At 42.2% G+C, this 25,400-nt stretch overlaps 5 protein-coding genes across 16 annotated transcripts in view; 4 read left to right on the forward strand and 1 right to left on the reverse strand.

Annotated features, from left to right (window-relative positions):
* The first annotated feature begins 693 nt into the window (after positions 1–693).
* On the forward strand, positions 694–5,554 carry Gabat (4-aminobutyrate aminotransferase). 2 transcript variants are annotated; one of them, XM_071789356.1, is made up of 10 exons: positions 694–863; positions 2,601–2,725; positions 2,991–3,158; positions 3,417–3,503; positions 3,594–3,789; positions 3,863–4,035; positions 4,123–4,263; positions 4,350–4,507; positions 4,584–4,852; positions 4,930–5,554. In XM_071789356.1, the coding sequence occupies exons 1-10, from the start codon at positions 803–805 to the stop codon at positions 5,043–5,045; spliced, it is 1,494 nt and encodes a 497-aa protein (XP_071645457.1). In that variant the 5' UTR covers positions 694–802; the 3' UTR covers positions 5,046–5,554. The 2 variants fall into 2 exon arrangements, with proteins under 2 accessions (XP_071645457.1, XP_071645458.1); XM_071789357.1 differs by lacking the exon at positions 694–863 and having other exon boundaries at positions 2,595–2,725; positions 2,951–3,158.
* Positions 5,306–10,395, reverse strand: LOC139819720 (VPS35 endosomal protein-sorting factor-like). 2 transcript variants are annotated; one of them, XM_071789328.1, is made up of 18 exons: positions 10,139–10,395; positions 9,938–10,025; positions 9,643–9,855; positions 9,410–9,569; positions 9,100–9,308; positions 8,886–9,016; positions 8,614–8,790; positions 8,191–8,535; positions 7,987–8,087; positions 7,725–7,906; positions 7,508–7,651; positions 7,240–7,403; positions 7,014–7,176; positions 6,602–6,794; positions 6,366–6,505; positions 6,139–6,300; positions 5,763–6,029; positions 5,306–5,672 (listed from the first exon to the last, which is right to left on the reverse strand). In XM_071789328.1, the coding sequence occupies exons 1-18, from the start codon at positions 10,153–10,155 to the stop codon at positions 5,586–5,588; spliced, it is 2,943 nt and encodes a 980-aa protein (XP_071645429.1). In that variant the 5' UTR covers positions 10,156–10,395; the 3' UTR covers positions 5,306–5,585. The 2 variants fall into 2 exon arrangements, with proteins under 2 accessions (XP_071645429.1, XP_071645428.1); XM_071789327.1 differs by having other exon boundaries at positions 9,938–10,040.
* A 419-nt stretch (positions 10,396–10,814) lies between these two features.
* On the forward strand, positions 10,815–12,558 carry LOC139819729 (SUZ RNA-binding domain-containing). Its single transcript, XM_071789365.1, has 4 exons — positions 10,815–10,950; positions 11,342–11,403; positions 11,508–11,688; positions 11,759–12,558. Exons 1-4 carry the CDS (start codon positions 10,906–10,908, stop codon positions 11,948–11,950), a joined length of 480 nt encoding a protein of 159 aa, XP_071645466.1. The 5' UTR covers positions 10,815–10,905; the 3' UTR covers positions 11,951–12,558.
* Positions 12,559–12,975: 417 nt separating this feature from the next.
* LOC139819723 (late secretory pathway protein AVL9 homolog) lies at positions 12,976–19,294 on the forward strand. Its single transcript, XM_071789355.1, has 9 exons — positions 12,976–13,269; positions 13,354–13,551; positions 13,635–13,863; positions 13,938–14,127; positions 14,210–14,747; positions 15,228–15,362; positions 15,438–15,826; positions 15,973–16,061; positions 16,395–19,294. The coding sequence occupies exons 1-9, from the start codon at positions 13,201–13,203 to the stop codon at positions 16,601–16,603; spliced, it is 2,046 nt and encodes a 681-aa protein (XP_071645456.1). The 5' UTR covers positions 12,976–13,200; the 3' UTR covers positions 16,604–19,294.
* A 514-nt stretch (positions 19,295–19,808) lies between these two features.
* The window catches only part of Tlk (Tousled-like kinase), a 62,292-nt gene continuing 56,700 nt past the window's right edge, over positions 19,809–25,400 (forward strand). For 5 of the 10 annotated variants that reach the window (XR_011733803.1, XR_011733802.1, XM_071789338.1 and 2 more), the window contains exons 1-2: positions 20,620–21,671; positions 23,724–24,125. Coding sequence is in view for 7 of the 10 variants with exons in the window: in XM_071789338.1 (XP_071645439.1) it covers positions 24,095–24,125 (31 nt within the window). In the remaining 3 variants the exon portion in view is untranslated. The other 5 variants (XM_071789340.1, XM_071789342.1, XM_071789341.1 and 2 more) reach the window with 5 other exon arrangements.

The following is a 25,400-nucleotide window of genomic DNA, read 5'->3' on the forward strand; positions in this document are numbered from 1 at the left end:
ATTAGTTATGCGGCATAACTTAGCATAAATGACTGCGATAAACACATACGCGAACATGTGACAGGTAAACAATAAAAGAAAGACTTCTTTCCGGGAAATATGTAAAATTTTGTTGTACATTTAAGTGGCACAATATAACATAACAGAGAAAAGCTCGAATTTGTACTTTCAATTTCACTTTCACTTTCACCGTATCACACCACGTAAAACCGTTGGAATTGTAGTACTATTCCTGACACGAAGCGCAACGGTATCCGTTGACAGCGACAGATATACAGACAGACAGTTGTGCAAGCAAGGACAATTTGATACCTCGCATTAATCAGCGACTGCTTTCGCAGTCAGAGCATCGCGAAAAGAGACTGACGTTTTTTTTTGGCCTTCAAACGCCTTCGGTATCTTTCACATGCATGCGCTGCCAAATATTTGCAGTATGTGCTGATTTTTCTTTTTAAATAGTATATTGGATGGAATATTGATATTTGTGGTATTCAGCGCTCTGAAATAGACCAATCATAAGTGTCTACGACGAGGAGCGACACGCAAGAGGAGTTCTCTCTCTCTCTCTCTCTCTCTCTCTCTCTCTCTCTCTCTCTTTCTCTCTCTCTCTTGCTCTCTCTCTTCCTCGGAGCAGAAGAGCGGCTGCTCCAGCAACTCGCGCCCCCACGAGACTCTCCGGCTCTTTTTACCGGGTGAACGCTATCAGCGCGTATCAGCGACCAGTACGGCTCCATCCCTTCGGCAGAGACGACGTTGCTGAGAAAACAGCCCTCTTGTATCCGTGCTCTTGTCTCAAACGGAAATGCTTAACAAGTATCACCGCGCGTTGAGTGGGCGGACCTCGCTCCGATGGCTGCTAAACGGTATTTATACTTCCTCTTCGTCAAACTCGAAAATGGGTGTAGTTCACATAATGGATGACAAGAATCTATTCGGGAGCATGCCGCTCTATCGCGAACGCTGTGTGGACCGTGACAAAATCGATAAATTCATCTCGGTTCCAGCTGCTTCGCCGTCCGCCCGCGAATCTTAAAATACCTGTGCGGTGCATAATGATTGCAAAAAAGGCAAAAAGGAAATAAATAACATTGAAAGAAAAATTAATATATTAACTCTTTCACAGTGTAGTTCTCGGTGCATTTTTAACGAAAATACTTTTAACGTTGTATCTTTAGTGAAGAGTGCTATTAATACGAGTATCTTTCACTATCCTATCATTATTCCGTCGTTATCTCATCCGAAATTTTAAATAGCACGCAGATAAAGAATGTTTACTTTCGTCACGATCTCGGACGTTGTAATGTTAATTTTAAATCAGTTTTGTACAAAATACAGTTCTACTACTTTAAAATCTTCTCTCTCGCAAAGAAAATTATTTATGGAATAAAAATTTAAGATCTCAACGAACAAATTTACTAATTATTTTTATAGAGTTTAATTAAAAATAAACATTTAATGAATGGGTCATATCTCCTGATATAAAGTATCTTAGACAAACATTTGATATCTGAGATAGGAGAGCTCACCCAAAACTTGTCCTTTCAGTCAAAATCATGTTTATTATATATTATATCTTATATTTTATAATCATTAAATGAGAATTTAATCTTTTAATTTCGACTTCGAATCCTTTCCGAAAATCCTTTCCGAAAATCTTTGTTTTTAATATTTTTGCACCTCGATAAGAGAACGGAGATTTAAATAGTAAAAGTTAAATCGAAAATATTGACACATAATAAATAATGTTAATATATATTAATAACGATTGTCAAATATTTAGAATCACAATTTTCCTCAGTGGTAAAATAAATTAAATAAAAAGTACCAGCAAAATATATGTAATCCAAAGAGAATCGTTATAATTTTAGAAAAATTTAAACATTTAATTCTGATGAAAAAGGAAGCGAAAAGCTCAAATTGTTTGGAATCTATATTTAATAACGCGGAAAGTAAGCATATTGCGTATCGTCAACTTTGTTACTTAGCAAATTTGAACGATTGGGTCCTATCTGCTGATATAAAGTATCTCAGATATCAGACAAACATTTGATATCTGAGATAGGAGAGCTCATCCAAAACATGTTCTCTCGATCAAAATCACGTTTATTATATTTTATAATCAGTTATGATTAAATGAGAATTTAATCTTTTAATTCCGATTTCTATATCCAGAACTCCTTGCTTTTAATAGTCTCTTTGTCCAATACGGAAAACGTTGCAATCTGTATTTTCTTTATTCATACTCTAGTTTCTACGTTACCGCGTCTGCGACTTATGTATATCACGTCATTGCACATTGCAATTTGCAACATAATGATTTACGAGGGGGTTCGAACACGTAAAATCGCAGTAATAAATCAAGCAATCAGCCTTAACTATCGTCAATAGAACTGGATCACCGCAGTTGTTGAACAATTTAGCGAGTTAAATTGTTTTTCTGCTCGGATATGGATATGTCGGCAAAATCCAAAAGCGCAGAGAATCTTTTATATGCATGTATATACGTGTATGTTTCTCTGCGAAGAAAATGCGTATATATTTAAATTGTACATAGGAGGATATATATATTTAAATATAAGAGTATAATGGTTGTCGTGCAGGCATTACAACGTGGAAGAGATGCTTAACCGGTTCGGTGCCGAGGGAACCAGAAGGGCCGGTACTTACGACGGAGATACCGGGTCCTCGATCGCGCAGCTTGCTACAAGAATTAAATACGATTCAAGTACGTCAGGCACTCTTGATTCTTTGGGTGACGTCACGGCATGATTATCAATTAAATTGCTATCTGCTGATGTTTTGAGTGCTTCGCCTATAGCTCATATTTCAATTCGATAGTTTAAAGTTATAACTTTACCGTTGTTACATAGAATTGCTATAATTGTAGAATCGAAGTGTATATATTTAAGATATGAGTAATAATGCGAAATATCTTTTGTAAATATGCCAGAGACGAAATGGGTTTACAATGTTGAAATCTGTGACTTCAGCAAGCGTCTTCCGTACAATTCTTCGCAGACTATGAAAAATCCGCCGGTAATTACATAATAGACGTTGACGGGAACGCGTTGCTGGACGTTTATATGCAAATCTCATCAATGCCCCTAGGGTACAATCATCCGGCTATGTTGGAGGCTCTCGGCGATCCCGTTAATCAAGTGAGTGATATAAAAGGCATTTCGTCGCGGAGTACCGTATTTATTTTTCTCATATACGGAATTTACATGCTAATCTCCTCCTACATGATATATCACTTGAGTTTTAACTATATACAGCATATGTACAATATTGGATTAAATTCTAATAATCCGATATTCTTGGAATACATTGCGAATTATTTTGTTTTACGTGGAGTAGATGGTGTCCAAGCGTGTATGTACAAAAAATTGTGAATGATATATTATGTCTTTTTCCAGAAAATTATAGCGAATAGGCCTGCATTAGGTGTCTTTCCAGGGAAAGATTGGCCTAATAGATTAAAGGATGTTCTGCTTAAGAAAGAGGTAATATATATATCGTAAAATTATAATGAATTTTTTATCGTCCATCACTTTTCGCGCGATATAAATATGAATTATTATTTTTTTGAACAGTTTGCACCACCCGGATTATCGCACATCACAACAATGATGTGCGGTTCTTGTTCCAACGAGAACGCTTTTAAAAACATTTTTATTTGGTACGCCGAGAAACAAAGGCAAAGAGCGCCGTTCACGAAGGAAGAGATAGAGTCATGTATGATAAATCAAATTCCCGGTTCACCTCGATACTCTATTATGTCCTTTAAAGGTCAGTCACCTGTCCGAATGAAAACAAGTTTCATTTTAATTAGGAATCTTTACGAAATATTTAATATCGTTAGGTAGCTTTCATGGAAGAACCTTAGGTGTCCTTTCAACGACTCACAGCAAGTACATTCACAAAATGGATATACCGGCTTTCGACTGGCCTATCGCCTCTTTTCCAGAGTACAAATATCCTTTAGAGGAGAACGTGCGAGAAAACAAGCACGAAGATAAGCGTTGCCTCGCGGAGGTATCGTCAAGTCACTACTCTTAAATGTCTTTTTGAGCGTTTCGCATATATGAGAGAAGAATTTAAGAGCATGACGATATGTTTCAGGTCGAGGAACTATTCGAGAAGTACAAAAACGAAAAGAAAATACCAGTAGCTGGCGTGATAATTGAGCCTATTCAAGCGGAAGGCGGCGATAATCACGCGTCGCCAGAATTCTTTCAGGAACTTCAACGCGTGACGCGGAAGGTATAAAGCGTGCGGCTCACAATTATCTCACTGTGCGTTGTAAGAAAAGATATATTGCATTAAAATGTTGCATTGAAATATTTTAGCACGGAGCTGCGTTACTTATCGACGAAGTGCAAACTGGTGGCGGACCAACGGGAAAAATGTGGTGCCACGAGCACTTCAATTTAGATACCCCACCCGACGTGATGACTTTCAGCAAGAAAATGCAAATGGGCGGTTATTATCACTCGGAGGATCTAAAGTAAATATTTTTTTTACGATAAAGCGATAACGTCGTGTTTTAAGTATTAACGTTTAATTCGCCCTGCACATCGCAGACCGAAACTATCATATCGTGTGTTCAATACTTGGATGGGAGATCCCGGCAAAGTGATACTGCTCGAAGCGATTATAAAAACGATCAAAAAGGAGAATCTTTTGGATAGGGTTACGCGCGTCGGCGACTATGTATTGAAACATTTGATGGATATGCAAAAAGAGCATTCTGCTACAATCAGCGCAGTGCGTGGACGTGGAACTTTCATAGCGTTTAATTGCGCCTCGCCTGAAATGCGAGACAACATCATCAAGAAACTTGCAACGAAAGGTAAGGTGATATCGCAATGTAAAATGCGAGCGCTAAGAATATCTTTCACGTTTTCGTACTTTTCGTGTTCTTGTTAGGTATCCAGACAGGTGGATGCGGTAGCCAAGCCGTGCGGCTGAGGCCTGCGTTGACTTTCACAGAGCGTCATGCCGATATATTTCTGGACGCGCTTCGTTTTGTGTTAAAAAAATAAGAATAATCCTGGTGATTTCTTGTGTCTTCCAAATCAGATGTCTTCCATTATGGAGTGTTCACAGAGATATACGAAGTCTATAATAAAATAATCATTATTTTTCTATGGCAGTTATATTATGGAATAGTTTATGACAAATGACGAATTAATGACGAACTAATTAACTGTATTGTCTTGTACATGTATGTAACAAATATCGTTCGATGTGTTCTAGAAAATGTGCAAAATTATGATATGAATGTATTCCGTAACAAATGTAGAACTGTAAGTGATATCTTTATTGAGTATAAATTTTTACATCGATTATTTATATATTTCAATATTTTGAACAATATTTGCCATATTTTAGAAAATTTAGTATAAAGTGATTAACAATTTTTATAATTTATATTTCATTTTATCTTCCTGCTATTATTTGCTAATTGGCTTGATTGATATAATTGGAAAAATTATTGCACAATTACAAAATGTCTTCTAAAAAAACTGCCAATAAAAAATGTTTAAGCTGTTCTGATTGTTATCGAAAACTTCCAATGTCCTTCATCTCAACATTTTCCTGAGTATTTCGGTAAAATGCTCATATTCTTGATGATGACTCTTCTGTGTCATGTAAGCCTTCGTCCTCATCTGAAAAAAATATTCGAGATAATTAAAGATTACAAAAATAAAACAATGTATTAAAAATCGAATTCCTGATTACTGCAAATGCGTATTTACCGTAACTTTAGAATCCACCGAACCATGTCGTTGTGACAAGTGCCACAAATTTACAGCCATATTCGCTAATGCAGTATCCCGTAAATCTGCACGAATAATAAAGCAATTAAATAGTTCGAGTGCTAGCGCCGATTGTTTATCAAATTGCTCGATAGATCCAAGATACTTGAGATGACTCAAGATTTCCTCAACAATCTTCGAACATATTTTATTGACTTCACCAATAAATTTCTGATCAGATCCATACAATTTATCATTTGAGTCAACCTGAAATGCCATTATGTGATAGATCTTAATTAATTTCTCTAATTTTTAAGTGTCATGAAATTTGGGTTATTTAATTGTTCTTTCAAATATGCACGAAAGTATGAGGTACCTTATCGATATGATATGGATAATTTTCCTGCGCTACCGTTGAAAGAAGATCGAGTACACGTAAATACAAATATGGTTTAGTTGAGGTATTCTCTTCGAAGTAACGTTGAACAGCATTGAGCAAGCCTCTCATCAAGTACAGGACACCATGCTCTGGGCTATCCTAATATAGTACAAAGCAATCTTAAAATCATAAAATTAAAACGTAGCGCATATCAGTATACTTACGGGAACTACTAATAATGTAGACAAGAAATTCGATAAGTATGAGAGCAAGTACGGCTGCGAGCTTTTCTGTCTTCCATCGATATCGATGGTTTTCGGCATTTCCGGAACTAAACTTAAAGCAGCCTTAAAGCAGGCATCGGCTGAAAAAATGTCGGTTTACGCACGTAAATTGACGAGATAAATAAAAGCAATATGTTATATGCTAATGTTAAAAAAAGAATTAATTTGACTCGCACCTTGGCCTAGACATTGATTCAATAGGGCGACCTGTCCAGACAGTAGATACAATTGCAGACGTGTATGGACTAAAGTTAACGACGGTATAGTGATGAAACAGAAGGCGGCACAGGCGCGTACAAATGCCGACGTTCTCCTCGTATGGTGGCCACGTACTATCTTTCTGGTATCAACTGATAATCTATTCACGCACTAAATACAAAAGCAATGATTTAATTGCCACTAAAAGTTTTATCTTGATATAGATTAGCAACTGTTCTTCCTGTAAAGGTATACGAGGGTAGTCTGAAAAGTTTTGAGCCTAACATCGACTTAAAAGGAGACTATGTTGAAAAATTTGACCGAATTTGACCGAAAAAATAAGGTTTGAGGCTCAAAACTTTTCAGACTACCCACGTATGTATTACATACCTGCACAAGTTGTATATGAACGCTATCAAGATTAGGAAATGCCGCCCTGGCCTCTGCGTAGAAACTAAGCTGCTTCTCGAAATCGCGACCATAATCTACTCGTTGTACTAGGCCACATATTAATTGTCCGATCTGTCGTTTCTCATCTTCGACGGTCAGAGCACTGCATTTGTTTGATTTTAAAGATCAGAATAAACTGTATAATCGCGAAATTAAATTGACATACCTAACGGAATCGTGCATTATTCTTGCGATAAACATCAGAGCGTTTATAATAATAGGATCTGTAATAGGCCCGTTTTGTGCACTTAATCCTTCTATAACAGTTTTACAAACTTCGACCTTAACACTTTCTTTGTGAAACAAGTCAATTAGGGGTAAAAAATTGTCCTGCAAAAATTGTCAGATTATTTGTGATAGAGATCGAACGTTTTAACATAATTTATTAAATAAATACGAATAATGTGCGGTTATATAAATGCAAGGATAGTTACTATGGCAAGCAGCGATTCAAAATCTTGCGTGTGGGCGACTATCTTCTCAACAATATTCTGCAACTGTGGATAATAATTTTCGAAAGCTTTGTTTGGTCGTAGCCGGTCTATTATTTTGCCGAAAAACAAATTTAATTCGTTTACCTGTAACACATATTGCATATTATAATAATTTAATTTGATATGAAGTATTATTATTATTATTCATACAACTTACAGAAAAGTGTATAACGGTGAACTGAATCCAAATCTCGATGCAATGCATGAATTTATTGGGATCTGTGAGGTCCGTTATATACTTCCATATCACGTTAAGCACCGATTGACAATCTTCTTTCGGCGGAGATTCTCGCACAAGACATTCTCCCAAACTTCGATATAAGAGATACTGAGGATATCCTATCGAGGTAAAAAAAAAAAATCCTGTAATATCTCTAAATTAAATATATATACATTTCTTAATTCTTTAATCTCAGTACCATCGTCTTCGCTCGCTACTATTAAATTGACGAAATCCATTGCACGTGCAGCAATATACGTCGGTTTAAATGCAGTCAGTACTATATTTAATAATAATGATCTGAAAACATGTATATGTCAATTACGTAAAAATTAATAGATTAAAGACAAATTAAAGGTATAAATATATAGGTATAATAGGTATAAAATACCTATTTATTTACCCCTTCTCTTGCTTTTTACATCGAGATAAAACCTCTTCAAGAAGGCTCTCGGGCGATGTTGCCACCAAAACCTGTACGACCCAATCCAAAGCTGGTGAGTACAAATTAAGATACGAATGCAAGGTGACGTTTTGTTTCATTATTTCATTTTTCACAGCAGTACCAAATAACTGCTGATATGTAAAGAGAAAGTCGTACAAATTCTCCCTCACAAACTCAAAATCTGATGTTTTGTTCAATGCCAATCCCACGCGACATAAATAACATCTCGCGTAAACCGCTATCAACGGATTTCCGATACCTCTTATCATACGAGTTATACGTAGTAGAGCAGTATTAAATTCGCTAAAATGAAAATATTGTTTTAATATATTAATTTTTATATTATTATAATATTACGAATGTCTATTACGAGAGTCTTACCTCGTCGTTAGAAAACTGTAAGATTTTATTATAGCCATTTCAACATATAAACGCGGTACTAGTTCGCGTATAGAAGCTATCTTGTAAAACCAATTCCGACACGTTTCCTTTGCATTCTCAGGAACCATATCAGGTGTAAAATTATCGGGCAAGCTCGTAGGTACTTTACTTCCTGGTCTACGAGAGAAATATCACTATTAGCAACTGTGCGATAATCCGCAAAATATAAAATGCAGTTACAAAATAAATTAAAAAATACATATAATAATTACTTGTAATACTCAGCCTTCACTTTCAATCTCTCGTACACAAGTTTTCCAAAGATATCCAAAATATCTGTGATGAGAACAAACTTGCTCGGATAAAAAGCCATTACAGACGTATCTACTAATAATTTTGCACACTGAAATAATTTAGCATTAATATCTAAATCGTAAGTTTCTTGCTCTAAGCTTTCTCATAGGAGCTGAACAAATGTATCAAAACCTGTATTGCAATTTTGAGCGCCTTCACTCTTTGATCGGAATGCCACGCTTGTACTAGTTCATTGTTTAATTGTTCGATTCGCGCGGTATACTGTTGCTGCGACAAGTCCAACATTTGCCTGACAGAACCCTCTTCAAAGTCGTCTAATTGTTCAAGTCGCGTTTTTACCTTGTCGACCATCGGCCCGCTTGGCTGAACTTTCACTACAACTGTGATAAAGCAATATTGCGACAATTTAAAATAAACAATAATGTATTTAAATAATTTTACAAAATTAAATTAATCGTTAATTTTTTGAAAAAGTAAGTACCTTTCTCTCCACCTGGTAAGAAACTGGTTACAATCGATAATTTTTCGGAAGTTGTGTATTTGCTCAATATAGCGGAACGTCTAACAGACCATGGCTCTACCAACTCCTCTGCCGTATCTTTTGATTTTTTACTCGCAGGTGCGACATTAGAATAATCCCACTATAACATAGATAATAAACACATTGTGATAAAGACACTATAAAATAAAAATATTATAAACTATATATATTACTTCATCTGCAGCCATCTTAGAGAGAGGATCCAATTCTTCTCGAACAAATTGTGTAAGGGGATCAGAACCATCCAAGGAAGGATGACTTAACAATGGATCGCTCAGTGGATTTGCAGGAACTGGTGTGTGCGTTGGGGTAGGTGTTCCAGTAGAGGAACTGGTGCTTGTACTTCGCAACGCACTGCGTCTAGCTGCGCTACGTCCATCAATCAGCTATATCATTGTAAAAAAATTTTCTATGATTGTAGAAATGGAAATATTTGTGATACTCCAGTAAAAGAGAGGCTATTCTTACAGTGATTACAACTGGTTTCAAAGGATGATCCGTAGTTTCTTCTAGGCACGCAAACTTCACAGTCCCATATTCCATGGGCTTTGATATCCTGCAATAAAGTTTCCTGTATGATTTTTCTTATGTTAGAGTATCAAGGTTTTATTATATGATATCGAGAACAACAGCGTGAGCAGACACTTGAACGAAAATTAATTCTCTCACCATTCTATCTCCGTCATGTTTAATCGCGTCGAGACTCTTCTCAAGTCACAAGTAGGAGCGTAATCACGCCGATATTGTGCAGTTCATTATGCGGCACCGGAACCTGACGTTAAAAAGCGCACCGACTGACCGACACACCACACACCACACAGTCGACACGATGTCAAAACGTCAACTGATCCTCGCGCAAAGTCAGGCAAAGGCGCAAGCGGAGCGGAAGCACCGATCGGCAGTCGGCACGAGAATTCGTCCATCGCGCTTATTGGTCGCCCGTCGACGAGCTCCTAGCTCCTAGAGATTTTTCCAAATCCTGATTACACCCGGCGAAAAGCGTTCATCTCGGCTGATCTCGGCCTCGGTCCCTCGTGGTAGTCGTGGTGTCACGCAGTGTCACGAATCTCCGGCCGACAGGTTTGCCTGCACGCTGCACGCGGCGAATTTCGACTTTCCGACCGGTGACCTCGTTGCGGAACGGCGGACTCACTCGTCTGAAAATGCACGTCGACGATTCCAATGAACCGCCAATCCCGCTTGGGTCGTGACGCAGGGCGCAGGGCAGCTGGGCAGCACCGACACCCGACACCGTCCCCGATTCTGACTTCTGACCATTCTGACCACGCACGGCACGCCGCAGCCGCACGGAGCGACGGCGACGGGCGTACCGTTTTCCACTTCTCCCCCAGTTCTCGCCGCACGCCATCGTTCGCACGTTGCAGTACGCGAGCTCCGGATCTCCGCGGAAACTCGCGTCGCGACGCACCCGGACCATGGACGACGTTCTCGAGAGTTGGGAGCAGATAGAGGAATCCGGGGTAAGGCGCGTCCCGGAGTTTTCTCTCTTCGAGTCTGACATAGAACGGGACGATTAACCTATAACCTATAACCTCCTTTGTGCTCCATTTCCTTCGATGACGAGAGGACTCCACGAGGCTCGTCGTCTCGCATTTCCTCGCGTCGAAACGTCCCAATCGTCGCGTATTTTTCGTACGTACATCGTTCGTAACTGATAGATTGATATACGCGACTGTTAATCGTACTTAGTACTTTACGCTACCATAAGGACATACTTTTGCATGGAATGTTCCAAATCGTTGAGCTCGCGTAGAAATATTTCTTTTCCTAATATTACTCGATCTCTTTCTGGAGATAATTTATTGTCGCGTGTTACAGAAGAGGAATGTAAAATTATGATGGATTTTTCAGGCACTCGACAAAAGATTGGAGGCTTTTCGGTTGAACACAGAGGAAGAGATAGAATCTTCTAGGTAGGTTGAGGTGAATGTTTCTAGAACTTTTTTCCATTCTGTACTTTTTAAAGTCATTTAGAAACAATATATATATTACATATTCAATGACTTTTTGGACATAGGGCCAGTAATGATGCAAACACGAGGATGATCATATTAGGAGAAGACGGCCTCAGATCTCAATACGTACCTCCAAAGCCCATGGTAAAGATATTAAAGAGACCGACTGCGGACTCGCGGGGCAGTGGCGATGGCCCACTGAACGACGACAAACCCAAGCAGCCTATCAAATCTTTGAAGCAGGTATGTAAACGCACTGTTTTTTTCGCCCTGTCCTGTCGAACATATGAGAGACGTAAAGAATTTGTCTAAGCGGGAGCAGGAATATGCGGAGGCGCGCAGGAGGATCCTGGGGGAAGAAAAGAGCCCGGAAGAGAAAACGGCGCAGGAGATCAACAAGATTCAGGCAAAGTCGAGTGCGCCGAACGGCAACAATTTGCCCAGCAACGTTCTTCGCATGCCTGTCGGCCCGGACGGCACCCGGGGCTTCAACGTACGCAGGTAGCGCGTCTCCCGACTGTCTCTTTCCACCTATCTTCTTCCTCTCCTTCCTACTCGCTGCCACGGGGAAGGAGAACGGCTATGAGGCCGATGACACGGAATAGCTTTGCGCTCCCGACCAGAGCGGACAAGATATTCTCAGAGCTGCGTCCTGCGACTTGTCATCACGCGTAGATTCAGCCCAGCAAGGATTTGAGAGAAAATGGACTTAGCCACGCGAAAACGAAATGCCAATGTCACCACGCTACATTCGATTAGTGCTCTCTTACATGACAGAATCGAAAAAGAGACAAATGTGACAGGAAAAATAATTATATTATATGTTTATATTTGTATGAATATGCATGCAGATATAATTATTTTTCTACGACGGAATTGCGATTTAGATAATGGAATAAGACGGAGGCGTGGATTTGTTACAAACGAAGAAAATGAATCGCATCAGTTTGTAAACTTGTATAGTAAGTGGAAGTATTTAATGGATTGTGTAATAAGTATCTGGACCGTGTAATAAAAGAACTCCCTGTATATATACACACATATATTATATACATGTACAATTATATTTGCGATATGTGATTCGTTTTGTTATTAAATCAAAGATACTTTTAACAGAGATACTTTTCATTGACCTCGGCTTCGAATATGATACAAACTTCATGTAGATGTAAAAGGGAGATTACGCCTTAGCAATTTCATGTTGAATTGTGCTTAGAGTAGCATAAATTGGGAAAATTACTTATTAAATTGTTTATATACAATCTGACAAGTTTATAAAACTGTACATATTTCAATTGTTGAGATTCTTACAGCACACATTGTTTAAATTTCCTTGATTGCAATCGCAATGTTTTCTTGAATCGGCAGTTACGACTCGAGATTGTTTAGATACGATGCGGATATAATTATCTTCAAACGTAAAGAACTTCCCGAATGTATGTACTAAAAATGAATTTACACTGTTGGGTACTGGGTAGTAGGCGTTCAAGCGTGATATTCGCGATAACGCTTCACGCGCGTGTATATGTGCATGTGTATGCGCGCGCATGCACGCTCAACACATGTGTAAATGCGTCATGGCGCATGTCAAAATTGTCAAATTGTACGTCTGCCGCTATCAGCTCGTCTGCGTCCCGCAGCCCGCAGCACGGATATTTCTCGCGGTTTTGAAATAATGTTGCCGAGTTGTCCGTGGAAATAGGTGTCCGGGTGCCGCAAGTGCCGCGTCGCGTTGTCATCACCGGAGCCGTAAGGATGGCGGAATCGAGCGGGCCGATTCTTCACGTCATCGTCGTCGGGTTTCACCACAAGAAAGGCTGTCAGGTAGAGTGACAGGCCAATTAATCTGCCTTCCTCGTTTTCAATCGCGTCTAAGGGGTGCTCATAACGTTAATGTCACCTTTTTAGGTAGAATACTCGTTTCCACCTTTGGTGCCCGGTGCGCCTAACGAGTGCCCGTTGGGATGGAAGTATCTGCCCACGCTCGCCCTGCCCGACGGTTCCCATAACTACGACGAGGACACAGTCTATTTTCACTTACCTAGTCTGAACGATCCGAAACGTACAATATACGGCATTTCATGCTTCCGCCAAATACCTGTGGAGGTATTACAAAAGTATTCTACGTTAATGTATACAAGTTTTAACTTGTCGTATAAATATCAAGCCAAACGTTATTGTGTTTGCAGAAACTAAAGAATCGTACGTCTGACATAACAAGAGGCACTGTTCAGAAGTCAGTTTGTGTGCTAAGCACTTTGCCTCTGTACGGACACATTCAGGTAAAAATGGCCTTGATAACACACGCATATTTCGAGGAAGGAGATTTTAGTAAAGTATCCTTACTGGAGGATACTTATCATCATCTTAATTCGTGTATGAGCGGCGAAAGTCATATACCGCCGCAAATTTTTGTTGGTAATTATCCATCAACAAATTTATGTTCAATGATATTTTAGTCACACCGCCTGCATTGTACACATTATTTATAGGTTTGTCTGCAAGAGATTTTATATTGCAATTCCGTCACAAAGTGTTACTTTTATTTAAATTGCTCTTGCTTGAGAAAAGGATAGTCTTTTATCAATCACCTGTACAGCCACTGTGCGCCACGATATTGACTCTACTGTCACTGTATCCAGACATGATTGAACATGGTCTCCAACAAGCGGCTTGTGTGAGGTACTACGGAGATACTTTAATAAGTAAATTTATCGAGATTGATAGCAGTAAAGTTCAATAAACAAATCCTTCTTTTCTTCAGACCATCCAGGCCGATGTCTCCGATTCCGACTTTCGATGAGGAAGAAATATCAACGAATAATGTCGACGATTCCAACTTGTCATCCACCCGCATCGTCAAAGACGATATGTCAAACGCCACGAGTCACGAGCAGTGCAACGATAACAGCAATAGAAATTCCTTGTGCATTAACGACAACAAAACTATGGAGTCGATGGAGGGTAAATGTTTGGACGGACTACAGCATGTAACCCTACAGAAGAATAATAACGACAATGAAAATCTAAATATGAAGGTCATCGAAATAGAATCGGCACAAGAATGCACCGAATCTTACCTGGAGGAAAGCGATTCTAAATATTCGCCGAAGCCGAACGATAACGTACACAGAGTACATAGTGTAAACGCCATCACATTAAGCACGGGCGACACGGATAATAGTTTACCTCGTGACACGAGTAGCGATGCGCTTTCTGACGCGAGATTAACGAATAACATTACGCAAATTGCGCATGTTAATCCGGAGTTGTGCGGCCTACCTTTAGAGTTATTTACAAAGGTAATGATACCTGATGTACTTGTCATAGATACAGGGTGTTTTCTAAGTAAGTACAAAAAAAGTGAAGGGGATATTCCGTGGCTTGTTTTAGGCAGAAAAGATCCTATAAACATATGCCCTACACTGCTTCGTTTTCAAAATACAGAGTGTCAAAGTTGTAAAATAAAAATGTGAAAATTTCGGAAATCTGGAAAACATTTAAAGATATTTAATTCAAATTTGGTTTGCGTACATGTGGTATTAAGAATCATTTTCCGGTACCGATAAAACATTTTTAGACCCATCAGGGGCGTGCATCTTTGTCGAATCGTGTATTTTGAAAACGAAGCAGTTTAGGGCTTTGTGTTCATAGGACCTTTTCTTCTTAAAATAAGTCACGGAATATGCATTTTCTTCAATTTTTTTACTTATTTAGGAAACACCTTGCATATTCCATTCGGATAACATTTTGCATATTGCAGAAATATGTATCTGTTCTAGGGATATCTCTGTTTACCTTACTTGTCTTTGCCCTATTTGGATCTCTTGGGGGATATTAATGTTAGAGGATATATAGTAGGCGCTACAAATGTGCTGTTTAAACAAAAGAAGCAGTTAATCGATGTGCTAGTCGAGGTATAGATGTATATTTGATTGGGAATTGAATATAAATTGTGTTTAACTTATAATCGTATGCTACATTTACAAAAGGTTGAAAACACGCGGATAGAGGCGACCGATCCCGAGCTGAGGCGGCAGCTGCATCTCACCACGGAGGACTTGAGATTCGCCGATTACGTGGTAAGGCATGTAGCCGAGCCTCGGAAGGATATTTTTCTGGACGGGGTGGGATGGGAGGGTGGCGACGAATGGATCAGAACACAGTTCCGGGTGTACCTATTGAGCATGCTGCGTACATCCATGCAACAGGATACTCGTCAGTCGGATCACTACAATGCAGCATTCATGTCCGCGTGGCGCGCTACAAATAATTACAAGGCGTGGTGTAGCGCGAACAAACCGGAAATACTCAATATCGAGCCCGGTCATCCCTTTGCTGGTCAGCTGTCGGTGCAAGATATGAAATTACGTTTATCACAGTAAGTACCAATCTCTACTATAAAGTATAAATTTATAGTGCAAGGAATAAGAAGTAGACTACTAATTCGGTTCATTGCTTTTTATGCTTTATTTTATCCGATCAAGAGTACAGTGTTTAAGAAAACAAAAACATTTGTTGTTTCAGCACGATGCAAAATACGGAAAGCGGCAGAAAGTTGAATCAAGCAATGGCATCGACTGGGCGCGCAGTGGCCACTACTGGGAAAGCTATGGGTAAGGCTGCATAACTTGATTTAAATATAACCCGGACCATAGAGCATTTAAATGCATTGTCAATTAATTTCTAAGTACAAATATTTCTTTCATACTTAAAACTGCATATTAATATCTATTAAAAAAATACCTGTTACAACTCTTCGTCTTTATTATATTCTATATTTACATGCAGTTTTAAGTCTAGTTACTATATGAAAAAAAATCATAATTGGGAATATTAAATCAGACGTTCCGCTTAATTTCGCTTAACGTCCAATGCGATCAGAATATGCATAGTTAGGAAGAAAAGTGTGCATAGAAATATTATTCTTGGGACTAACAATTTACAAGGGGGAGCGCTGTCGCAAGCAAAAGGGGCGTTCTCAAACTGGTGGAGCACGTTGACAACAGTTCAGCCGGTCGATGAGGCAAAGATTGACAATCAGACGACAAACAACCATCACGCAGTATCCAGCGTCACGGACAAAGAGTCTGTTGAAAACGAGGAGTTGAATTTCTCTGCCACCAATAACGCGGATCTTACCGTAGACCTTGATTAATACGAAAACATATGCCGATGAGAAATGAAAAAACGATCACGTGTGATCCAAGCTAAAAATACGAGATATCGGACATTGGTACAGAGCGTAATATAAAGATACGTAAAACTGAAACGAAAAAATTCCTTGCAAGACGTCGTGTACGACGTGCTTGTTAAACGACCGAATTTTTTAAAGCATTTCAGTTTTAGCGAGAGAAGTTGTGAAGTAAGAAAGTAAACCCGCGTACGCGCGTACAACAGACTATATTAATGTGATATATAGCCCGCTAGGAGATTTTTTAGGCTGTCCGGCAAATGCTAGTTAAGCCGATATATTATTGATTTGAGTACAAGTTTTTGTAATTTCCGTCAAATATATTTTGTATATATAATTTCTATATTGTTTGTAAGATATGTGATATAATTTCGTTATGAAAAGACACGTAACTATCGCCAGTGATCTTGTACTCAACTTTTTCAATGTTGCATGCAATTAAGCAACACTATAAAAATGTCAATCAATTTTAAACCTAAGTAATAGACAAAGCATTTTTTTCAGTCGCAAATCTGAACTATTCTCGAAGGCTATACTACATTTACACATGTAATATTACATCCAATAATATTATTGTTTCGTTTATACATAGAGATATTCTCGCTTAAGAAGTACCTGTATCCTTTGTATATAAAAAATGTTTACGCGCACGTTTACATCGCGATTATCATGATGATTTTTCGCGCGGTTCGCGTATCATCTCGACGAGATCTTACGTCTTATTTACCGCTCGGATCGAAAGAGTACATTATCCTTTAGGCGCATATAAAAGAAACGCGAGAAGAGTGGCATGTTTGACGTACGCCACATCGCACATTATCGATCGTAGCAAATTTCTATCTGCAGGGTTTTCAATATTTTGTATTGTCGTGAGTAGCGGATTACATGTAGAGGATGGGCGGAAAGTTCGGAACTGGGACAGCCGATATCCGACAAGACATAAACATTGTACATTGTTCCATAATTCATTTCACTAAGGCTAATCCTGTTATTGACAATATTGCTACCTCCATTTATTGTCGAGATTACACCGTACGATTAGTTTCGTGTACCTACAACACGACGCTCCCTCATAATTCGATAGATCGGTAATGAAAGATCTAAATCGAGATAGATAGTTGTTAAGCTGACTGTATCCTTGTATCCGTCGGAATAAATTGTTAGCTTTATCGTCAAGATCGTGGACGATCATTCGTGGAACGAAGAGCTGCCGTTAATCATCGTAGCAGAGTTACGATTCAATTAAGCTTAGAGCACCCATGTAGATCATTTGTAGTGCTACTAGCGTAGTCATTATATAGTAACACGTATATCTGATTAAGGTAAGAAAGTTTTTCTTCGCCATAATATTCGCAGAGTTACGCGAAAAGCGTTTTGTAGGAGGTATTATTAATTTACGATTCGCCCCTTTCTAGAGCTTAATCGTACTTAATATTCGCTCTATTTTTACACCGTTTTTACGTTAACCAAGTGAATCTCAAACGGCCACATTTGGCGCTAAATATCGATTTTTGTTACAGTTGTCAAATCGATCTGTCAAATTTTAAGCTGTTATTTAATAAAAGGCGACACGTAGTAATTATGCGAGCTGTTTATCTTGAAAACGATCGAGAATATCTAATCTCAATGGCAAATTTTATCTCACTTAAATCTGTCCTCGTACACACAACCACCACTGTTTTCAGAATAAACGGTTCACACGCCAGTTTAGATTAAGGTATCATAGGTGCATCTTTGTGATATTTAGTTTGTCATAATCTGCGACTTGATTTAAATTTCTTCGAAGAGAATTCGTCGGGGTGTTAGGGTATGTCTTTATTTATATGAGTAAAGTGTGCCAAATGTGGAGCGTGTACATTTTTAGGAGTATCGATGTCTGGGCGAAATGTATTTTGCAAACGGCGGCGCGATGCAAATTCAGACGCGAAAAACGGCCAAGCTGCTAATATAATAAACGGAATCGACGTTGGACATTTAATAATTTTATTAAACGTTCGATAAAATTATCGTCTTTGATAAACGATCGACTTTTTTTTCGATCCCTTGCCATCATAGAAAAATTATGAATCCTCCTCGAACGACATATATTTGAATTTATGCGAATAACGAATTTTGCTCGCGCTGTCTTTAGCATTATTATACAGAAAACATAAACGTTTCGTATACATTTTTATTTGAAGTCGTTTATAACACGACGTTTGTACATACATTTTATTTATTACAACACAAATATATTTTTCAGCGGCATCTTTTTCGCGAAATTGCAGGATCTTAATATTGTATAGTTGTTAAGATTTTCTCTTTGCGATCGAATTACGAACGCGCTCGATGTATAAAATATTCTATTTGATTTATCACCGATCGAAACAAAAATGATAAAAGCAGAAAATTCGACGATCCCTTTGCACAGCTTTAGATGTGATTATATTATCGCAAGAAGTTATTTAAGACCCTCCTTCTCCCGCCCACATTGGATATAACTGAATATGTTTTCTATATTTATAAAACGCAAGTTTGTACAGCTTACGAAAATGTAAGGAGAACGGAGCGTCACGATCTGAGAAACGACTTATTGTACTGTACTGTATTGTATCCTATGACTGTAGAGTACCACCATTCGTCAAAATATTAAAAGAAATAATATCTAATTCTGAATGTGCGTTCTCGGGTTCTTTTTGCAGCGGCAGATTATCGTTAATCACGTTGTAGAGATCCACGATATTTGTTTTTATCGAGATACAGGGCGGCGCAGGTTTTTTAATTGCCGATAATTTACGCAACGTATCGGCGTAAATATCGGTAACAGATTTGATCGGACATGTCAGCAGATCGACATCAATTGCGTACTGCGTCCGCATTCAGTTTATGTTCTGCCAGCAGAGTCTGCTAACATAAGGCCTGTTCTTGTGTTCTTTTTAGCTGAACTTCTTGCACAGTTCATCTTTTTTCTTCAATGTGAGAAGAAAAAGAGGGAAGATGAACCATCTGACATGTCTGATCAAATCTGTTATCAATCTGCCAACAGACTGCTACTTTACTCACTTTACGACTTCCGCGGATTTCAATCATTTGCGACATTTGCGTGTTTGACCAGTGTGAGCGCGCCTTAAAAATCATACCGTTCGGCGCGATGGAACGATGCGGCAGGAGTGGAACGGGCGGAACGGCGCGCGGCGCGGCGCGGGCGACGCGGCGACGGCTAGTAGGGAAACGAAAGCGAGAACCGGGGATGATCTCGCCGCGAGCCGTGACTGGTCGGCCGATGCGCCGCCGAATAAACATCGTAGCTCACCGATAATAGCCGAAGAGCCGTAAGGTGCCGCTCGGCTTGCGGGTTGCGGGAGCGAGACAGAGGAGGTCGTGTGCGAACGCCATGGTGTGTGACTGGCAACGTCACTGTCGTCGTCGTCGTTGCCGTTGCCGTCGCCGCCGCCGCCGTCGTCGCTGTTAAAATTTCCGCGTCGCAACGTTCGTGAGTCGTGTGAGTGTAGCGAGAGACGTCCACAGGCGGGCTCCGCGCGTTTACCTCGTGAGGAATTCGGGCATCGCGTTACGTTGGCCTCGCGCGCGCGCGCGCGCGCGCAAATCGCGGATTCGGCCGCGAGTGAGAAAAAGAGAGAGAGAAAAGGAAACATATATATGTAAAGCGCCAAGGGACGCGGCGCCGCGTCGCCTTTTTTTAAAAAACCGCGTGTCTCTTCGCGCGCGCGTGTGTCCGCGGAACCGTCGTCGTTGCTCCGCTCTGTTCCGCGCCGTGCCGTGCCGTGCTGTGCCGTGACGCGCGGTGCAGTGCAGTGTGTACACGTACGAGGCCGCGTGCGCGCGCGCGCGCGCTCGCTCGCTTGCGCGTGCTACGCTACGCTACCACGTCGTCGCGGGAGTGTGCATGTGTGTGTGTACATGTCACGAGAGTGTTGCCTCCGTGTTTGCGCTTCTGTGTATCGAGAAGAGAGTGCGTTACGGTTCCTGCCGAGGTGAGCTTTTTAGTACGAATACTGTCGGGCCAGCGAGCGAGAGTGCGGCCGACACGCGCGCGCGTTACCGGCATCTAGGATTTCGCCCGTGTCATCGTTCCTTGTGTCATCGTCGTCGTCGTCGCCGTCGTTGTCATCGTTGTGTGATCGTCGTGTGTACGTCGGATGATCGTCCTCCCCATCCCCCCGCGTCTCTCAGGGTCGCAGTTAACGACCCGGTGCATCGTGACCGCGGTGAACCGCGGCCTCCCCGGGTGGCTTGCGGTGGCCCCCGTCGCCGTCGCGAAAGAGTGCGCCATGCGAGAGAGGGCGAAATCGGTGACTGGCAGGCGGCGGCCATCTTCCAGATGAGTTTTTCCTCCTTTCTTCCGATAAACGAGGCGCGCTATGCCGTGAGGGAGAAGGACGGCGAAGGCGAGAGATCGTAAGAGAGGACCGACCGATAAAGAGAGAGAGAGAGAGGGAAGAGATAGGAGAGGAAGGTGCGAGAGGGAAGGAAGTTTTGTCCGCGTCTATCATATGCGACGAGAGATGCGGTGAACGGCGCGTGCTGCTCGCTCCGGAGTCACGAAATTTCACGAGCGCGTGTCGCCGCTTCGACCAGCCTTCGCCTCGTGAGGGCGAGCAAGAGAAACGGTCGCTCGGGCGCGCGCGCGACGAAAAGAGACAGGAACGTATTAGGAAGTGCGCTGCTTGCCACGCGTGTACGAAAGAACAGAGAGAGGGAGGCGAAGGGACGGCGGAGCGAACCAGAGCGGAAGACGGAGAAAAAGACATACCGCGTGCGGGGGAAGAAAACGGAAGCGGTGCGGAGGGAAAAGAACCCGGAGCGGCCTGATCCCCTGTCGTCGCGCGTACTTTTCTTCGTAATCGCGTCGTTTTCGCGAGAGCGCGAAAGACCGGCGGCCGCCGGAACGAGGGAAGAGCGAAGAAAAGGAGGACGTAAAAGGAGTCAGAGGAAAAAAAGAAAGAAAACAAGTGAGTCGCGCGCGTCGTCGGAGTACGTCGCCGGGACATCGTCTCTCGCCGCGATCTCGACGAGTGCGTTGTTGGAGTTGGTAAATCGATTACTTGCCGTGTGTAACCTCCAAGTCTCTCTGGCTGGACGTCGCGAGGAGACTGGGTGGCGGCTGGGAGGGATGAGGGAGGAAAAGAGGAAAGCAGGCAGGCAAGCAAGCAGGCAGGCCTCGACGACCCGAGCCATCGCCTTGTCGTCGTCGCCGCCGTTGTTTTCGCCTCGCCTCACTTCGTCTCGTCTCGTCTCGTCCCGTTCAGTCTCGTCCCGTCCCGTCCTGTCCTCTCGTCCTCCCGTCCCATCTCGTCCCGTCTCGTTTCGTCTCGCCTCGCCTCGCCTCGCCTCGCCTCGCCTCGTCTCGTCTCGCCTCACCTCATCTCACCTCGTCTCACGTTTGGCTCTCTCGCGCGTCCACCACGCAAACTGAGCCGTTTTTCGAGAGCGGGTCGAACGGTTGAAGTTAAAAGCCCGTCGGGGATCCAAGCGCGGAGCCAATCGTGGCCGATAATTCACGGATCGCGGGACGAATCGCAACGATCGGATCGATCGGCGGTATTAAACGGCCGGTCCACCGTCTTGATTCAATTTGCTTTCTATCTCTCTTCGGTCAAACCCGGCGCCTACGCGGTCGGTATTATTGCGCTGTAATTTTGTCGACGCTGGTATCGGGGCCAATAAGGGCCAGGACACGACGAACCGTATAAGACGCGATCCTATAAGACTGCGATTCGCGCGAAAAAAAAAAATCCCACGGGATTTCCACGATCGTACGATCGGGCGTTCGTCGCGGCGTTATTACACTTCGTTAAACGATTCTCGCAGATGTAGGGAAAAATCGTTCGAATTATCGGCCATCTTTAAAATTTTGAATGAGGAGATCCTCGTTCGATTTGAGCGACTTTTATACTCCTACGTGTTACATCCCGACACGTGATAGAATTTAGCTCGAATCGATCAAACGCGATATCGCGCGCCGCTGCGATCCGTCGTGTAATTCGGCTTTAATCAAGCCCGAGCGGTCCTCGAAAATGCCGGCGCCCTTGGTTTGCGTCGTACACATAACCTCGTCTCTCTGCGATTCCCTTCTTAGGATTTGCTCAGGTTCGTAAGAAGTCGAGCGTCGTCCTTTGCAGATGCATTCTTATCTTCCTTCCCTCGCTTTTCGAAAGGACAAAGAGAAAAGAGAATCGCGAGACGTAGAAAACAGATCCGACAAGTCCATCGTGCGCGCGTTTCATATTTTTCAAGTTTTCGCGCGAATCTCGCACGTTCGGGATGGGTTTTTGATTCATCACGTCGCCATTATGCGCATTGCTGCACCTGGTAGAATACCTCTTACGTCGTGGCATGTCTCGCTTGTCCCCCCCCGTCCCCCGCCAGGCTTGGCTTTCCTTCCGATATTACGGCAGACGAGCGTATACGGAGAAATTATTCCCGAGGAGAAAATCTCGCGTATTCGGGCGCGGATAAGGATACTCGAGGACGCGCAAAGTGGCGCGCGTCGATTCGCCGTCGATCATCCACTATTTTCTCTCCCAGGTTTCCTTCGCCTTCGTATTCACGTATTTTTCACGGACAGCGCTCGAACGAACGAACGAACGAACGATTGTCGTCCATCATAGCGAATCCGCAAGACGGGAACGGGACTAATTGAAAAGCGATCGATTTGCCTCGTTGATCCGATCGATCCGTTCGGCTAGTTTCGATTTCCTTCGCAGGATGACGACGCGGTCGTCATAAAAGGATAACGGTGCTCTCGTAACGTATACCTAGCGTGCGCGCACGTGTCTTCTCGAGACGAACGGATTCGCAGCAAGTCCTGCGAAACGGGCGCCGCGCCGGCCGATAATCGTTCGACGAGGTTCACGCCGTGCGGGCCTGTACGGGGATTCACTAACTCCTTAACGACAGTTTCGGTATCGTTGCGCAGGTATTATATATGGTAAAAAAGCTGCGCAACAATACCGAAACTGTCGTTAAGGAGTTAGAGAATCCCCGTACTGATGTGACCCGTTTGATCGAAAAGCGGCTCGAAAAAAGGCGCAGCGTTCTGGCGGTTCTGTGAGACGACGCGCGTGATCGTGCTGTGTTGCAGAGAGGAGATCCTGTCGGCGGAAGCCCCGGGGGGTGGCCGGGGGTAGCCGGATAGCCGGCCAGCAAAAATCGGGAGTGCGCGAAACCCTTACGGATGCTTTTCGGATACGGTGTGGCCCACCCGGTACATCCACGATCGAGAGAGAGTGTAGTGTGAGATCAATAATGAGACAGGTGCTCTCATTGGTGTAAAGCGATGCGGCGGAGCTGAGAGTTTTGTCAGGCGGCACTAGGGCTCATGAAAAGTGTATCCGGCGCGTGTGACGACGCCGCCGCAAACGACGTCAAAGACCAACGTGCCGCGAGACATTCCAGCGAGTTGGATCAGTGTAATTATAATGTAGTGCCAACTCTGCAAATGGATAAACAGGGATGACTGATAATTGCTGGAACTCTGGTGGTGGTAAGTGCCCATATTCGACATGCACGTCCCACTCTTTAAACTCTGGCCGTTCCTCTATTTTTAACCCTTTCGCCGCTGTTAACCGATTGACGAAAGTGCTGACGACGGGGAGATCTTCCGAGATCTATAGACGGATCGAAAGCGATTCGGGAATGTATTCCCGTATTTCTTAAATAAATGTAAATTTCCAGATTCGAACTTTGCGTCACGATATCTTCATTCGTGAGGTACGTAGAGGAAAACTAAAAACACTTTTATCATATAATTCAAACCCGAGCTATCGATTGAGCCTACTCGGAACTTAATCGGTTCAGCCGTTATTGAGATCCAATAATCTCGGGTACTCGCGACTTTCGCGGTCTCGCGCTGTGCGTATACTTGGCGGCAGACATTACCTACCGTGTCTCTTGATTCTGAGGATTCCCAGTTCCCACGTTCCCTCTCTTCAGGAGAACTTCGGGACGCCCGGTGGATGAAAATACGGATGTTATTTCGGACTTATAATACGCGAGATTAGATAAGTAACGCGAGGCGAAATCAGCCGAGAGCGGACACACCGTCGGTTGGCCGCTCAATTACGTTTATGTATATGTATTACGAGATGTGAACGTTAGGTGCCACTCTTGTGCTCTTCGGCAACCGCAAAAACTTATTTTCCACCGAGCTAAGCCAGAAACATATATAGCTGTTAGCAGTAATTTTTTGTTCATCCTGCGCGTAAAAATACGCTTGAGATACGTAAATAACCTTGAAAACGTTCGTAGGCGATAGCGGAACTGTTTTGAAATCTTTCGTTATTATGAAAATTAAAGGCGATAACGCGATTCCTCGCGGATCGTAAAATGATTATCTCGGATAATTCGTCGTCTTATTATTTTCAACGAACCGTTTTTTTACATGTCCGAGAGCTCAGTTCCGTAAACTCTTGATCATGGCGTTCTTTCGGCATTCACTGAGATATAATATTGAAGGTCTCAGTTGACCCCTGTTTGGCCAGCCACGCGTTATCTCTCAAACGATTGTCGCGAATTCGTTAAGATAAACGTTCATCGGACAGATTCGACGAATTGCGAGTTTGTCACTTTACGTAGCTAATTGTGCGGGAAGAGCTTTTATATCACACGTGCGTGGAAAGTGGCCCATTACGCGCGCGCCATCTGTGCGACAAATAGCCAATTCCATACACGAGTCAAAACAGTGCGGTAATGTAACATTACCGCACAGTTTCGAAGAACATTACCGCACTGTTTTGACTCGTGTATGGAATCGGCCATC

The sequence above is a fragment of the Temnothorax longispinosus genome, chromosome 9, assembly GCF_030848805.1.
Source record: "Temnothorax longispinosus isolate EJ_2023e chromosome 9, Tlon_JGU_v1, whole genome shotgun sequence".
In the NCBI taxonomy this organism is placed as follows: Eukaryota; Metazoa; Arthropoda; class Insecta; order Hymenoptera; family Formicidae; genus Temnothorax; species Temnothorax longispinosus.